The sequence below is a fragment of the Schistocerca americana genome, chromosome 5 (assembly GCF_021461395.2).
Source record: "Schistocerca americana isolate TAMUIC-IGC-003095 chromosome 5, iqSchAmer2.1, whole genome shotgun sequence".
NCBI lineage: Eukaryota > Metazoa > Arthropoda > Insecta > Orthoptera > Acrididae > Schistocerca > Schistocerca americana.
The window spans coordinates 65326856-65344043 of record NC_060123.1 but is presented as its reverse complement, the minus strand read 5'-3'; the positions used below and the strand labels follow the sequence as shown (position 1 = coordinate 65344043).

Sequence of the window (17188 nt, the reverse complement as noted above, 5' to 3'; positions counted from 1 at the left end):
TGCAAACTGATTCTTCCTGACTAATATCTTAAACTTCAGCCCACTCTTCATCACTACTACACTGTGATCTGAGTCGATGTCTGCTCCTGGGTCGCTTTACAATCCAGTATCTGATTTCAAAATCTGTCTGACCATGGTGTAACCTAACTGAATTCGCGCACCACCCAGCCTTTTCCAAGTATACCTCCTCCTCTAGTGATTCTATTACTAGCTGAAACTAGAACTCAATTAGTCTCTATCTTCTCTCATCCCTTGTCCCAAGCCCATATTCTCCTGTAACCTTTCCTTCTACTTCTTGCCTTACAACCGCATTCCAGTCCCTCATGATTATTAGATTTTCATCACCCATTATGCTCTGCATTATCCTTTCAATATCCCCATACACTTTCTCTATCTCTTCATCTTCAGCTTGCGATGCCGGTATGTATACCTGAACTTTCGTTGTCGGTGTTGGTTTGCTGTCGATTCTGATAAGATCAACCCTGTCACTGAACTGTTCACTGTAAACACTCTCTGCCCTACCTTCCTATTCATAACAAATCCTATAACCATTACACCATTTTCTGCTGCTGATGGTTTTACCCTATACTCATCTGACCATAAATCCTTATCTTCTCTCCATTTCACTTCACAGACCCTTTTATATCTAGGTTGAGCCTATCTTTCCTACCACATTCAAGCTTCTGGCACTCCACACCCCAACTAGTAGAATGTTATCCTTTCGTTGGTTATTCAATCTTTTTCTCATGGTCACCTTCCCCTTGGCAGTCCCCTACCTGAGATCTGAATGGGAAACTATTCTGGAATCTTTTGCCAATGGAGAGATCATCATGACACTTTTTCAATTACAGGCCACATATCCTGTAGATACACACTTTGTGTCTTTAATGCAGTGATTTCCATTGCCTTCTGCAACCTCATGCCGTTGATCACTATTGATTCTTCCACCTTTAGGGGCAGTTTCCCTCCCCAAGGACAAGAGGGTGCCCTGAATCTCTGTCCGTTACTCCGCCCTCTTTGACAAGGCCATCGGCAGAATTAGGGTGACTTCTTATGCCAGAAGTCTTCGGCTGCCGATGTTGATTATTAATGAGAATTTAAGCAGTGGCAGGTTTAGAGCTCAGGACCGAGGATGTTTTGATTACTAATCAAGGATGCTACCCCTAGACCAGGGATGCAAATGTGACCCTAGACACAGCATCTGGTAGTGGCCAGGTACATTACATCACACCACCTTACTACACAAACACAGGAAATCATAGTTGCTTTTGTCAATTACATCTGGCAGACAGGTCAAAACCCTCCTGGATGGAGGAAATTTTAATTCCCACCCTTAAATCTACAAGGACCTTACAGCTGTAAGCAGTTACCATAGCATCATTTTAGCCAAGCTGTGTGCGAATGACCTTAGAGGGCATTATGTACTGCTGACTATTAAGGCAACATCTACTAGGTGCATTCTTTGAGATAAAGGTGCTTATAATCTCCTCAGATATTCCCACCAATAGGACTCCTGAGGAGGACTCCTTTCTCTTTGCAGTCCCTGCTGCATAACATTTTTTATATATCAGTTTTGGCCATGTTGATCAGTCTGAGAAAGGGGAGGAGGGGTTGATCCCTCCAATAGTAAGCTTTAAATTCAACTTTGTTTGGAGTACACATTAACATTGTATCATCCACAGTGCAAAGTCTCATCAAATGCTCACTACTTGTGAAGAATTTTGTCAATTTCTACTCCTCCAGACAATAATTTGTCAGCTTCGGTTGACAATTAACAAGTTGATGAAATAGATCAACAGCTGTGGTTTCAAACAACTGCTACAGCAAGAACAAACACAGTTTATGGAATGTAGTACTTCATAGAGAAATATGTAAGATACAATGAAGTACAGGCTGTGTGAAGCACTGACACACTGAATGGACAATAGTTATACAGGTTACAGAACAAGCCGAGCACTCATTTGGTATCGTTTAAATCATATTGTTTCTTTGGCAGCACCAGAGCACCCCAGGGGGGCTTACCCAGGTGGCCTCTGTAAGCGGGCCTGTGAACTGTATGGCTGTGCGATCTCTGAAATTACATACGTCATGAGTGAATGTACATCAACAACCTCCTGAGCATGTATTGACTTTCGCCATTCTTTTGTTGTTTTCAATCACCCTGAGCTATGAGTAAAGGCCACAGCTCTAAATTTTGAAAATTCATTGAGGAACCTGGGTCTAGCTTTCGATAAAACATTTACATGGTTATATGGCTACCGCACCTGAGATATTTCAAAGCAAATGGAAACACAGAGCATTCAACATTGCAAGACACCCACATTCATAAGATGAGTGGGCAGACCAAGTGTGTCTACTGCAATTCTACAAGGCTTGTGTACAATCCATTGTGGTTTATGGATGCACAGTGAACATCAAGCCCAGCAATTTTAACTCAGTACTATCAAATCTATTAACCGTAAGAGACTCTTGATGAAAACAGAAGCTTTTAGGACTAGAATTATTCCCAGCCTTTCTGTTGAGGCCGGTGGGCCTCTATTTACGGCCAGGTTGTATGTCACCATCTATTCCTACATCTAAATGGCTACTCTGCAAATCACATTTACGTGCCTGGTAGAGGGTTCATCAAGCCACATCCACAATAATTTTGTATTATTCCACTCTTGAACAACACGTGGAAAAAATGAACACCTATACCTTTCCGTGCAAGCTCTGATTTTCCTCATTTTATTATAATGATCGTTTCTCCCTGAGTAGGTCGGCTTCAACAAAATATTTTCGCATTCAGAAGAGAAAGTTGGTGACTGAAATTTCATGAGAAGATACTGCCATAACAAGAAACACCTTTGTTTTAATGGTGTCCATCCCAAATCTTGTATCATGTCCATGACACTCTCTCCCCTATTTCACGACAACACAAAATGCGCTGCTCTTCTTTGAACTTTCTCAACGTACTCTGTTAATCCTATCTGGTAAGGATCCCAGAGCACGCAGCAGTACTCCAAAAGAGGATGGACAAGCACAGTGTAGGCAGTCTCTTTAGTAGACCTGTTTCATTTTTTAACTGTTCTGCCAATAAATCGCACTCTTTGGTTCACATTCCCCACAACATTTTCTGTGTTCTTTCCAATTTAAGTTTCTTGTAATTGTGATTCCTAGGTATTCAGTTGACTTTACAATCTTTAGATTGATAGATTGATTAATCACGTAACTGATTCCTTTTAGCATTCATGTGGATGACATTACACTTTTCATTATATAGGGTCAATGCCAATTTTTGCACCATATAAATATCTTTTTAAACCATTCTGCAATTTCTTTTGATCTTCTGATGACTTACTAGACAATAAACAACATCATCACATGCAAACAACCTAAGAGGGCTGCTCAGATTGTCTCCTAATTTGTAGGGTTCGCTCACTACCGGGTTGGACACTCCTACTGTTTTGTCAGGATGCAGACCAAGGACCTGTGTGGCATCGCAATGAAACAGCATTGAAAATTATTCAATTTATTACTCAGAATACAAGTTGTCATCGATGTGTCTTCTGTGATAGTTTGTGGCCACACGTAATTCGGAGAGGAACGAGCTGAAGCCAACAGTGGACTCAAGACTGCCAAGGAAGCTGCATCAGCTTGGGATAAAAGTTTATGACACCCCACTGCGGCAGTTTGCCACTAACTGTCAAGGTCAATATGCCCTATCAGTAGCCCTGATTGGAGATGGAGGTGACCGCGATGCGTGTGGTTGATTCACATGCTGTTCCAGGGGGTAGACCTACATCTACATATATCATTCAACCTGGTGTGGATCCCAAACAAACGAGCAGTACTCAAGAATGGGTTGCACAAGCGTCCTGTATATAGTCTGCTTTACAGATAAACCACACTTTTCTAAAATTCTCCCAATAAACCGAAGGTGACCATTTGCCTTCCCTACCACAATTCTCACATGGTTATTCCATTTCATATCGCTTCGCAATGTTACGCCCAGATATTTAAACAACGTGACTGTGTCAAGCAGAACACGACTAATGCTGTATCTGAACATTATGGACTTGTTTCTTCTACTCATCTGTATTAACTTATGTATTTCTACATTAAGACCCAGTCGCCATTCATCGCACCAACTAGAAATTTTGTCTAGGTCATCTTGTATCAACCTAAAGTCACTCATCTTCGACATCCTCCTGTAGACCACAGCCTCATCAGTGAACAACCAAAAATTGCTGCCCACCCTGCCTGCCAGATCAGTTTTGCATATAGAAAATAACAACGGTCCTATCACACTTCTTCAGATGAACACTCAACATCGAGGACAACATACTAGGTTCTATTACATAAGAAGTCTTCAAGCCCGTCACATATCTGAGAGCCTATTCCGTACACACGTACCCTCATCAACAGTCAGCATTGGGGTACCATGCTGAATACTTTTCAAAGTCTAGAAAAACGGAATCTTCCAGCTGCCCTTCACCCATAGTTCGGGTATCATATGAGAAAAGAGCAAGCTGGGATCTGCATGAGCAATGCTTTCTAAACCCTTGCTGATTCGTGGACATGAGCTTTTCGGTCTCAATGAAATTTACTATATTCGACCTCAGAATATGCTCAAGAACTTTCTATGACAGGGGTGCTTATTACTATGACATGGATGGAACCCTTAGACCTGCCTAGAGATTTTACATAGGACCGGAATTTTTCGAGTTCTTCACCATATCTTTAACCAATGTATGACAGTAGTAGCCATTGTATGCTTCATGCATAGATCTTTTCACACATGCATGAATCTCTATTAAACCTTGCCTGTCGTCATTTACATGTCCTCTTTTGAACCAAGAGTGCAACAGCCTTTGATTCCTCGGCATTTTTTCGAATTTCATTATAAAACAACAGTGTCTTTTCTACCTATCTAGTTACTAGATGTACATGTAGACAACCAGAGAATCGAGTGTGAACAACATGAATGTCATTGAGCCTATTAAATAAATGCCCTAGGCCAGGGGTCTCCAAACTTTTTAGTCCGTGGGCCACATTGACTCCTCCACAAATTCATAGGGGCCAAGATCCACCTAGTGGGATTAAAGCACCCTAGCAATCAATGATCACCGTAATGTAAGGCTAAAGGAAAGATGAAATCGCAAAAATCTAAGGTTGTGGAAACAGCTAAAATAACATTTTATACGATTTACTTGCTATGTGTAATTTACAACGAAATCAAAAGAGAGTGAAACCTCACATAAGAATCATCTTCTGTAATGACTGATTACTAAGGCTAGTCGCCGAAGTGGCGTCCATTTGAAAGACTTGCACCAGATTCGTGAGTAGAATAAAATGCAAAGAATTTTTTTTACTTAAAATGTTTTCGCCAAACTAGTCTGTTAACCGTTCTTTTTTTTCACTATCACACGGAGAATGGTCTGTCTGCTTATTGTGCATAGTCACAAGTTTAACCATGACCTTCCGCTTTGTAAAGATAGAGCTCCGACAATGTCGCGGTGTATCGGTCGCGATAGGCCTAGAAACTCAATTGTTGGTAGTATAGGTACCACCTCAAATATTTGGCTGGCCGGATACCGTGGATGTCCGGCCAGCTAACGCGGGCCGTAGTTTGGAGACCCTTGCCCTAGGCTAATGGGGATGGAGTATTTATGTTGTTGTGGAGAGGCTCCGCTCTATGACTTCATTCGTAATGACTGAACTGGTTCTGCTCTTCCCAAGTCGTCAGCGATCTCCATTTCAGCTAAATTTGCTTAATAAATTTGCTGTAGTATCTTCACTGCTGAGGAAAACTACTGCAAGGTGTTTTTGGATCCTACCTAGTGTCTCTTACATAGTGTTACAAAGGCAATTAGGTCTGCATTCTTCTAACAATTTTCTGCTGAGCTTGCTCGCACTCTCACTCAGGACTGTGACGCTTGCTATCTTCCTGACAAAGTAATGGTGTTCAGATGTTTACAGTGCCTGGCTGGCAGCTGCTGATACTTCCGCATGATTGAGTAACACCAGTTGTTCGAACCTAGAAAATTTTACTCTCCTCTTTCCTTACTAATTTGTCACGTAACGGATTTGCGCAGTACACAATGCAACAGAAAAACTGTGAAAATGCACAGTATCAGCCAGCTGTATGACACCCTAGCCGCTCGGTCTTCAAAGTGTTAAGACTAGCTACGACCTGTTCGAGAAACTTCAGTCGATATCAACATTTACAAAAGCACTGACTGTTAACATTCGTGTGGGAAATATTTGAAATGCATCTTATAACTTAAAATTCTGTAATCAATTACTGAGAAATATATTTTAATATGTATTTTGGGGTGGTTCCACCTCAGAATCTTGAATTATGAGCTGCACCTGCTCTTTACTATTTTTATTCCAACTGATTATTGAAAATTCATCAACTTCTAAAGCTAGAAGGAGCTTCCCTTTATGAGTGAATATTGTATGTTAGTTTTAAGTTGTACTGAAGACTACATTTTCTTCTTGATATTCCTACTTTGATTTTTTGTTATTTCTTTCCTGTTAATTAGATCAGCAACATACACTTTCTGTAGTTTGCAGTTCATATTTGACCAGAAGGTTAGAAATATTTTACTATGGTTCTTCTCAGAGACTGAAGAATAAATTCGCTTTTTCTTTGATTTGCAACAGAATTTCTATGAGTGTTGTGGACCCATTTTTCTAAGTTCTTTGTTTATTTCAATTTGTTGTTATTTTTTCTAACTCACATAACTTTTAATATAATAGAGGGAAACATTCCACGTGGGAAAAATATATCTAAAAACAAAGATGATGTGACTTAGCAAACGAAAGCGCTGGCAGGTCGATAGACACACAAGCATACACACAAAATTCAAGCTTTCACAACAAACTGTTGCCTCATCAGGAAAGAGGGAAGGAGAGGGAAAGACGAAAGGATGTGGGTTTTAAGGGAGAGGGTAAGGAGTCATTCCAATCCCGGGAGCGGAAAGACTTACCTTAGGGGGAAAAAAGGACGGGTATACACTCGCACACACACACATATCCATCCACACATATACAGACACAAGCAGACATATTCTACTTCCCCTTGATTCAAATAATTTACTTGCAGCTAAGTTTCCAGCAATATCAAGAGAAATTGTTAGAAAATTTGCTTGTGTCTGTATATGTGTGGATGGATATGTGTGTGTGTGCGAGTGTATACCCGTCCTTTTTTCCCCCTAAGGTAAGTCTTTCCGCTCCCGGGATTGGAATGACTCCTTACCCTCTCCCTTAAAACCCACATCCTTTCGTCTTTCCCTCACATTACTTTTATATTTTTATCATTCATTCAAGAAATTTCCATATAGCAAGATCTGCTTTACCTTTCTTATCACACTTTCTTGTTATTTCAGTGCCTTCATTCATAGGTTCTGGCTCCATAGCATTATTTAGCATGTTCACTTTTTCAACTTGGCTTTTCCTTTTATTTTGATTATACCACTTCATTTCAACAGCTAGAACTGATTGTAACTCATCTATCATCTACTAGTGAGAATTATGCTAGCAGTACACTTGGTACTTCTGAATGAGAAATTTTAGACAACTATAGCGCTACCTTCAATATTCTACTTCCCCTTGATTCTAATAATTTACTTGCAGCTAAGTTTCCAGCAATATCAAGAGAAACTGTTAGAAAATTTGCTGACTGGATGTAAAATTTATATATTAAGTACTTCTGAGTTACTTCGTATAATTATTATAGGGGTGTCACAGAAAATTACTATCTAAACACACACACACACTCACACACACACACACACACACACACACACACACACACACACACACACACACAGAGAGAGAGAGCGAGAGAGAGAGAGAGAGAAATGCATCCACAAAATGAAAGATAAGTTTTGGTACAATAAGATGGAGGAAGAATGACATAATTTAAATCTAAGCTAACTTTATTTTTGTTGGTGGATTTTATTTTTTAATTTTATGATATTTTATAATGGTCTTCTCGAGAGAAGATTTTCAGAGCAAAAGGACATTCTTTGAGAAAGTTCTCAATTTCACATGAATAAAAAATTCAAAGCATAATCTCTGACGAGGAAGTTCCTTCTCACTAGCTCTCCTCCTCCTTGAGAAGGTTCTCATTCTCACTATGTGTCATCTGCCGTGTCCGGCACAGAATGCGTGCATATGTTACATTTCATTCAGTTCACTCAAACACGCAAACTATTCAATGTACAAATATGGAACTGGCATCAATGTGTTCTGAAAGAGTTGCACTGAGTTTCGATTTTACTTTTATGTGCAGCAACAAATTATTAAGACGATCATGGACAGTTTACGAAAATGCACTTTCTTGCCTTGTTACCAAATTTTTGACAGGCAGGACACTTTTTTATTATTGAAGTCAGGTGAACACATTATGCAAAAGAAATCTTAAGATTATATGACCTTTTCATCTACTCCAAACCAGAACTCTGTCAGAGCTTCCTAACATGAGATAATGTTGGTTAAATATGGTGCATAATGGTTTGCTCACGCGTTAAGTACATAAGCGGTCGTTATGAGAAACAGATCACTAGGTTTGTAATAAACCAGTTGTTAATTTTTCTGATCAGCCTACTTACTTCTAATATAACAAAATATAAAATTTATGCTGCGAGAAGAAATGATGACAAACATCTGGAAATGTCAGTGATACAGCTATTTGGTGTACACCAAAGTCGTCTCGTACATCAGTCTGAAAACTTGGGTGTGCCAAAGAGCAACAAAAATGTTTTGATTTTCACTTCGTTTGAAGGGTCGCTCCCTCTTCTTTCAAGATTTTCTGGAAGGAAGTTCACCGGACAAATAATGTTATTATTGTTAAACCCATACAAACTTCTACAGTTTCTCTCTTCAGTATTTCTTCGGGTCACATGTATCTCTTTTTGTTTTTCAAGCAACATAAATTCTGCCATTACTATCAAAAAGTTAATAAAACTTAACCTCAACAGAACTGAATCAGTTCAAAGTATGCTACGGAGCTCACTTCAAAACACAGAGTATGTTCTCTGGTTTTGAGAAACTCCTACAGTTTTACTCATATGAAAATCAAGAATGTTCTTTGTTTTGAGCAACTCCCACCACCATTTTAATCATGCTGGAAACATTCTTGGGTAAAGTCTATTCTCCGACACACTTTAATCATAAGAATCTCAGAATGTTCTCCAAAATATCGAGTATTAAGTATATTCTCCATCTTATTCATATGCCCCATGCTGCTTGTACTAGATTGTTTTCTTATTGAAAATAAAGTACTACGTTATTTCTGTTCTTTCCATTTTAGGATAGCCTATTTAAACTTCATCATACATTAACTAATTGCTTGAGGAATTAGTAACTTATTGTGTATTAATCACTACACTGTAACACTTTTAAATTACACGAAGTATGTTATAAATAATGCCAACAAACTCAAAATAATTATTACACAGGCAGAACAGTGAAAGAAATGTGGTAAAATGCCAGTCAGAAACATTCTTCTGAGACATGAGGTTCCATACCTTAAGAGTTGAACATTACAAGATAAAAGGTTTTGACACTTTGGTATAGAAAAGCCAATCTTACCTATATTGAGATATGGGGTATTTCATATCATGAAGAAATATGTAACTCAGAATTGACAGTTTTTGAGTTATGAAGTACTGCTATCATAATGACAAACTGTTATATGGATAATTTTCTGCACACACTGTTTATGAATGAAATTACACTGATGTAAACAAAGCTATGTGATTATTTATATATCTGACAAAGATTTGAAGAATAAAAGCCCCATTGCAGTTTACTTGCATTGTGGAAATGGTACTGCTACACTAACTCAAGTTTTAAGTAATAGTTTGTTGTTAATTCATTTTGTGTATCTAACATAGAGAAATAAGGCAACAGAAGAAATCACATTTATCATTCCAGAATGAGATTTTCACTCTGCAGCGGAGTGTGCGCTGATATGAAACTTCCTGGCAGATTAAAACTGTGTGCCCGACCGAGACTCGAACTCGGGACCTTTGCCTTTCGCGGGCAAGTGCTCTACCAACTGAGCTACCGAAGCACGACTCACGCCCGGTACCCACAGCTTTACTTCTGCCAGTATCTCGTCTCCTACCTTCCAAACTTTACAGAAGTTCTCCTGCGAACCTTGCAGAACTAGCACTCCTGAAAGAAAGGATATAGCGGAGACATGGCTTAGCCACAGCCTGGGGGATGTTTCCAGAATGAGATTTTCACTCTGCAGCGGAGTGTGCGCTGATATGAAACTTCCTGGCAGATTAAAACTGTGTGCCCGACCGAGACTCGAACTCGGGACCTTTGCCTTTCGCGGGCAAGTGCTCTACCAACTGAGCTACCGAAGCACGACTCACGCCCGGTACCCACAGCTTTACTTCTGCCAGTATCTCGTCTCCTACCTTCCAAACTTTACAGAAGTTCTCCTGCGAACCTTGCAGAACTAGCACTCCTGAAAGAAAGGATATAGCGGAGACATGGCTTAGCCACAGCCTGGGGGATGTTTCCAGAATGAGATTTTCACTCTGCAGCGGAGTGTGCGCTGATATGAAACTTCCTGGCAGATTAAAACTGTGTGCCCGACCGAGACTCGAACTCGGGACCTTTGCCTTTCGCGGGCAAGTGCTCTACCAACTGAGCTACCGAAGCACGACTCACGCCCGGTACCCACAGCTTTACTTCTGCCAGTATCTCGTCTCCTACCTTCCAAACTTTACAGAAGTTCTCCTGCGAACCTTGCAGAACTAGCACTCCTGAAAGAAAGGATATAGCGGAGACATGGCTTAGCCACAGCCTGGGGGATGTTTCCAGAATGAGATTTTCACTCTGCAGCGGAGTGTGCGCTGATATGAAACTTCCTGGCAGATTAAAACTGTGTGCCCGACCGAGACTCGAACTCGGGACCTTTGCCTTTCGCGGGCAAGTGCTCTACCAACTGAGCTACCGAAGCACGACTCACGCCCGGTACCCACAGCTTTACTTCTGCCAGTATCTCGTCTCCTACCTTCCAAACTTTACAGAAGTTCTCCTGCGAACCTTGCAGAACTAGCACTCCTGAAAGAAAGGATATAGCGGAGACATGGCTTAGCCACAGCCTGGGGGATGTTTCCAGAATGAGATTTTCACTCTGCAGCGGAGTGTGCGCTGATATGAAACTTCCTGGCAGATTAAAACTGTGTGCCCGACCGAGACTCGAACTCGGGACCTTTGCCTTTCGCGGGCAAGTGCTCTACCAACTGAGCTACCGAAGCACGACTCACGCCCGGTACCCACAGCTTTACTTCTGCCAGTAGCTCAGTTCTGCAAGGTTCGCAGGAGAACTTCTGTAAAGTTTGGAAGGTAGGAGACGAGATACTGGCAGAAGTAAAGCTGTGGGTACCGGGCGTGAGTCGTGCTTCGGTAGCTCAGTTGGTAGAGCACTTGCCCGCGAAAGGCAAAGGTCCCGAGTTCGAGTCTCGGTCGGGCACACAGTTTTAATCTGCCAGGAAGTTTCATATCAGCGCACACTCCGCTGCAGAGTGAAAATCTCATTCTGGAAACATCCCCCAGGCTGTGGCTAAGCCATGTCTCCGCTATATCCTTTCTTTCAGGAGTGCTAGTTCTGCAAGGTTCGCAGGAGAACTTCTGTAAAGTTTGGAAGGTAGGAGACGAGATACTGGCAGAAGTAAAGCTGTGGGTACCGGGCGTGAGTCGTGCTTCGGTAGCTCAGTTGGTAGAGCACTTGCCCGCGAAAGGCAAAGGTCCCGAGTTCGAGTCTCGGTCGGGCACACAGTTTTAATCTGCCAGGAAGTTTCATATCAGCGCACACTCCGCTGCAGAGTGAAAATCTCATTCTGGAAACATCCCCCAGGCTGTGGCTAAGCCATGTCTCCGCTATATCCTTTCTTTCAGGAGTGCTAGTTCTGCAAGGTTCGCAGGAGAACTTCTGTAAAGTTTGGAAGGTAGGAGACGAGATACTGGCAGAAGTAAAGCTGTGGGTACCGGGCGTGAGTCGTGCTTCGGTAGCTCAGTTGGTAGAGCACTTGCCCGCGAAAGGCAAAGGTCCCGACTTCGAGTCTCGGTCGGGCACACAGTTTTAATCTGCCAGGAAGTTTCATATCAGCGCACACTCCGCTGCAGAGTGAAAATCTCATTCTGGAAACATCCCCCAGGCTGTGGCTAAGCCATGTCTCCGCTATATCCTTTCTTTCAGGAGTGCTAGTTCTGCAAGGTTCGCAGGAGAACTTCTGTAAAGTTTGGAAGGTAGGAGACGAGATACTGGCAGAAGTAAAGCTGTGGGTACCGGGCGTGAGTCGTGCTTCGGTAGCTCAGTTGGTAGAGCACTTGCCCGCGAAAGGCAAAGGTCCCGAGTTCGAGTCTCGGTCGGGCACACAGTTTTAATCTGCCAGGAAGTTTCATATCAGCGCACACTCCGCTGCAGAGTGAAAATCTCATTCTGGAAACATCCCCCAGGCTGTGGCTAAGCCATGTCTCCGCTATATCCTTTCTTTCAGGAGTGCTAGTTCTGCAAGGTTCGCAGGAGAACTTCTGTAAAGTTTGGAAGGTAGGAGACGAGATACTGGCAGAAGTAAAGCTGTGGGTACCGGGCGTGAGTCGTGCTTCGGTAGCTCAGTTGGTAGAGCACTTGCCCGCGAAAGGCAAAGGTCCCGAGTTCGAGTCTCGGTCGGGCACACAGTTTTAATCTGCCAGGAAGTTTCATATCAGCGCACACTCCGCTGCAGAGTGAAAATCTCATTCTGGAAACATCCCCCAGGCTGTGGCTAAGCCATGTCTCCGCTATATCCTTTCTTTCAGGAGTGCTAGTTCTGCAAGGTTCGCAGGAGAACTTCTGTAAAGTTTGGAAGGTAGGAGACGAGATACTGGCAGAAGTAAAGCTGTGGGTACCGGGCGTGAGTCGTGCTTCGGTAGCTCAGTTGGTAGAGCACTTGCCCGCGAAAGGCAAAGGTCCCGAGTCCCAGTCTCGGTCGGGCACACAGTTTTAATCTGCCAGGAAGTTTCACATTTCTCATTGTTGCAAAACTGGATACAAAAAATCCTACAACTTCAATAAAGATAGGGAATCTTAGTGATATGCTGTAATTGTGCTAAGCTGAAAAAACCGTTACTGATTATAACACAAAATATACAAACAATCACACAATTTACCAGCGTCAAAAGCAAACTGAAATGTAAAATACTCTACCAGGCAAAAAAAGCAGGTCCTGTAAAATGTTCATCAATTTCGTCAGCAGTCATATTCAGCCTCTTATACACTTGCATCCATATAGCTTCCTGACCATTGAATGCAAGAGCCAAATTAATGCCGTTCATGGCCATCCAATCAATTTCTTTCTCCCAACGTGCCCAGTCCCACCAGACAAAACTGTAGCTTGTAGTGCAGACATTTTGATAATACCGAAACCTAAGTTAATCAGAAAAATAAATCAAACAGTGCAGTAAATTTACATGCAATCAAAACTTAATTTCCACATTATGACAATAATATTCACAAGGAAAATAATCACAAACCTATCACGGGATGTAATAGTTATGTTTACTTCTGGCAATGCTTGTGGCAGGTTCAGCTGCGTTGCTTCCCATGACACATGACATCCACAGTAATATTTCAGATAATGATGAAAGCCCCACGCTGCAGCCACACCACTAGTTCCAATTATACGAACAATTTCACTGTCACTTTCTTTTATTACCTAAAAAAGCAATAAAAATGTAGCCGATACATTTGAACTTGAAAGGATATGAAATGTGGCAGACTGTTAACAATGAACAGGTAACTTTTATATGCATTAAAAAAAAAGATAAGAATATGCCATCAAACCAAATCATGTACCACCCAAAATACACCCCTCCCAAGAAAGTTGTCTTAATCAATTCTTCCACAGCAAGCACAAGTCAGTAGTAATATACAATGTTTGGTTTAAGCATCACAGAGCTTTACCAGTCATGGTCCTACATGAAGTTGTATGCCCTTGCCTTCCTGTAACCTTAGAACTGACTTCCCCACTCAGTTGTAGGAGAGCCTACAATTTAACATCATGGATTCTGAAGTACAGTGTTTCTTTGTATTTTTCACACAAACAAGTCATTGCTATAGGTAAATGAAGTGACGAAAGACAGAAAACATTGGAGTATTGATTGGATTTGAATCCTGGACCTTTAAATCTGTAGTCTGTCACTCAGCCACACATCATAAATAGCGCCTTAAATCAAAATTATTCCTTCAATATAAGAAAGCAACCCGAAAATTTATTTTTTCTAGAACTGTAGTAACATACATATACAAGTTTTATTAATAGTTTCAATACATTTACAACCAATTGCTTCCACTGTTTGGATCTCAGTCCGCCACACTTTTAATCTGTCAGCAAGTTTTGCATTTATCTTCCCCTGTAGAGTGAAAAATTAATTACACAAATAATGGAAAATCCAGGACGAGATAATGACCACAATTACACAGATTACACAAATAAATATTTGACAGAAAGATATATTTTACTTGCAAAGTGGTAGATCATGTACCATTTTTGTTTTCCCTTAATAACTGCTCAATCACCAACCTTAAATGTATCCCTCGCAACAGGGCCAATACTAGGATCCACAGTAACATTGAACAGGTGTGCCTTCTCTGGAATGAGGCGCTGTATAACCCCAAATGCTCCATTTGATTGTATTTCTGCATTAGCTCGCGGAACAAGATGTCCTAAAGTAGCCTGAAAATCTGAAAACAAAATCCACATACTAAAACCCATAAATATAGCAAGTTGATAAAATGAGAATACACACCATTCACCAGCAGCAGCACCCCACACCATAAATGAAGACACTGGCAGAGGTGGCACAGAGCATAGTACACTGGAAACACATTCAGGAGTAGGATTTGAAAGCACTTCTAGCCTAGATTTGCTATGGTTTCCCTGAATCAGTTAATCTGAATACTAGGATGGTTCAATTGAAAAGCAGATGGCTTACTTTCCTTCTCATCCCTGCCCTGCCCAAGCTTGTGTACCATTTCTAATAACCTTTCACCTCTTTATGAAGAGATTTCACAAACAGGTAATGTGATCTGTCTCAGAATTGACCATACATGAAAAACACTTTGCAATAATAATCTATGGTGCACTGATCATCACAAGCCAAATTACACATTTCCTTACTTCAAATTATTTAAGGAGTAATAAAATGCCAGTACTAACAAACAACAAACGTACAAGCACATACACTACAATAACTTTCAGAGCTAGTAGTTGGGTCATTCCATGTTAATTGGTCTAGAGGTTCCCACATGACCATGGCGACAGATTCTGATGAAATTTTGTACGAACAATTGCACATGTTGCCAACGAGCATTGGTAAAGTTCCACGGTCATTAATTCCATACTTCCGGAGATATAGTCATTTGTTTAACCCCATAGCACAGATATCAACAGTGCACCCATGAGTTTTCGGCAACTTTGAGAAATATCAGCTCCAGCAATATTTTCTTGAAAGAAACACAACTAGATCATCTCGTACAACTTTTTGCACTCTCTTAAGCGAAATAATGAAAAGAGGTTGCCTAAGTGAATTTCATGTGCATAATTTGAAGCAAGGTCAGCAAAAAAAATAGGCACTCGAAAAAAAATGTGAAGCTTAGCTTCTTATACCTCCGGAAGTAATTAGGGGATACACCCGAAATCTTACACATAATAACTTACCAATACAAGGTTGTAAAATATAACATTTCATCCTCCTACTGTGTTTCAATAGCCTACAAATTGAGTAAAGTTGATGATTTTTCTAAAACTGCAAAAAATTGTTACTTTTGACCCATTTTTAGAAAAAAAGAGTCTTCCGCAAACTCTTTTAAACCATTTTCATCAGAAAGACCATGTTCTAAACCGCATAAAAACTACATTTGATTTGCAATGTGAGCATATAAGGCACTAAAAAACGTCAAGGTCAAGCAACGTTCACCGAAAAAATAGGCACTTGAAAAAATGTGAAGTTTAGCTTTTTATATCTCTGGACATAATTACAGGATACACCTGTAACTTTGCACATAACTTGTCAACACAAGATATTAGAATATAAAACTTCATTTTGCTACTGCTTTCCAAGAGTTTACAAACAGAGGGCAAAAATGACAATTTTTCCAAAAAATGCCAAAAACTGCTACTTCTTGACCCACTTTTACAAAAAACGGTCGTCTGCAGACTCTCTTAATCATTTTCATTAAGAAGACTATGCTCTAAACCACCAAAAAAAATTTATTTGGTTTTTCAATCCATGAACATAAGGCCCCAAAAATGTCAGTACAGTGGAGGTGTATTGAAAATGGGCCCATATCCTGCTGGTACGCAAATTAAATCTGAAAGATTTTATTATGTTCTACAGTTGTTTAGTACTCTCTGCGGAAGCAATATCACAAGTCTTCATGATTAGGAAGTGAGACAATGTGTGAATAACTCAAAAAACTTCAAAACAAGGTTTTTTTTTTTTTTTTTTTTTGTCACAACTCATCATGATATATTTCAGTCAGTTTTTCTGCTATAACTACAAAATCAAACGGGCTATAAACTTCACCAGCTACAGTACACTTCATATAAATGTCCTGCAGGTTTTACACCTCTGTTACATCATACAAATTTTGGTGAAGCTCACAGTTGGGTTACAGAGATTAATTAGTGTGTCTTTTTTAATGTGGAATGCTATTGACATGATATGTTCTGGTTTAAGTTAAAGTGTACAGTTTGTGAGATGTTTGCAGTTAATCTGGAACACTAGTGTACACGTGAAAAATTGCATAAATGTCTTGATATGGTCCAGGACGTGTTTGCCACTTTTAAGTGAGGAAAAGAGCATCCCCATTGCCAAAAGGGCTACCCTAATAGCTGCACAACAGATGTCACAGATGAGTTTCTTTACCACACATTCCCTAACCCGATAAGGGTTTCTTTACACAGGATCCCAAGCTGATGATACATTTCTACAAATGTCAGAGACCAAACCTAGAGGAGGTCTCTTTTAGGATCCTAAGCTCATTTACTTCAAGCTACTTGAATTTTTTACTACCATACTTACTTTCAGTTTTTCTGACTCTAGCTTTTGATTATCTTTCACAGAGAGAACTAAACAATTGTAGAACATAACAAAAAATGTCAAATTTGAGTACCAGCAGAATGTGGTC

At 40.5% G+C, this 17188-nt stretch overlaps 1 protein-coding gene across 5 annotated transcripts in view; it reads right to left on the bottom strand.

Moving 5' to 3' along the window:
• LOC124615485 (alpha-N-acetylglucosaminidase) overlaps positions 1-17188 on the bottom strand; it is a 372979-nt gene that overhangs the window by 344303 nt on the left and 11488 nt on the right. For all 5 annotated transcript variants that reach the window (XM_047143421.1, XM_047143422.1, XM_047143418.1 and 2 more), the window contains exons 2-4: positions 14580-14740; positions 13531-13712; positions 13205-13423 (exon numbers count right to left, since the gene is read on the bottom strand). In XM_047143421.1, the coding sequence (XP_046999377.1) occupies positions 13205-13423; positions 13531-13712; positions 14580-14740 (562 nt within the window). The remainder of the gene's footprint in view (positions 1-13204; positions 13424-13530; positions 13713-14579; positions 14741-17188) is intronic.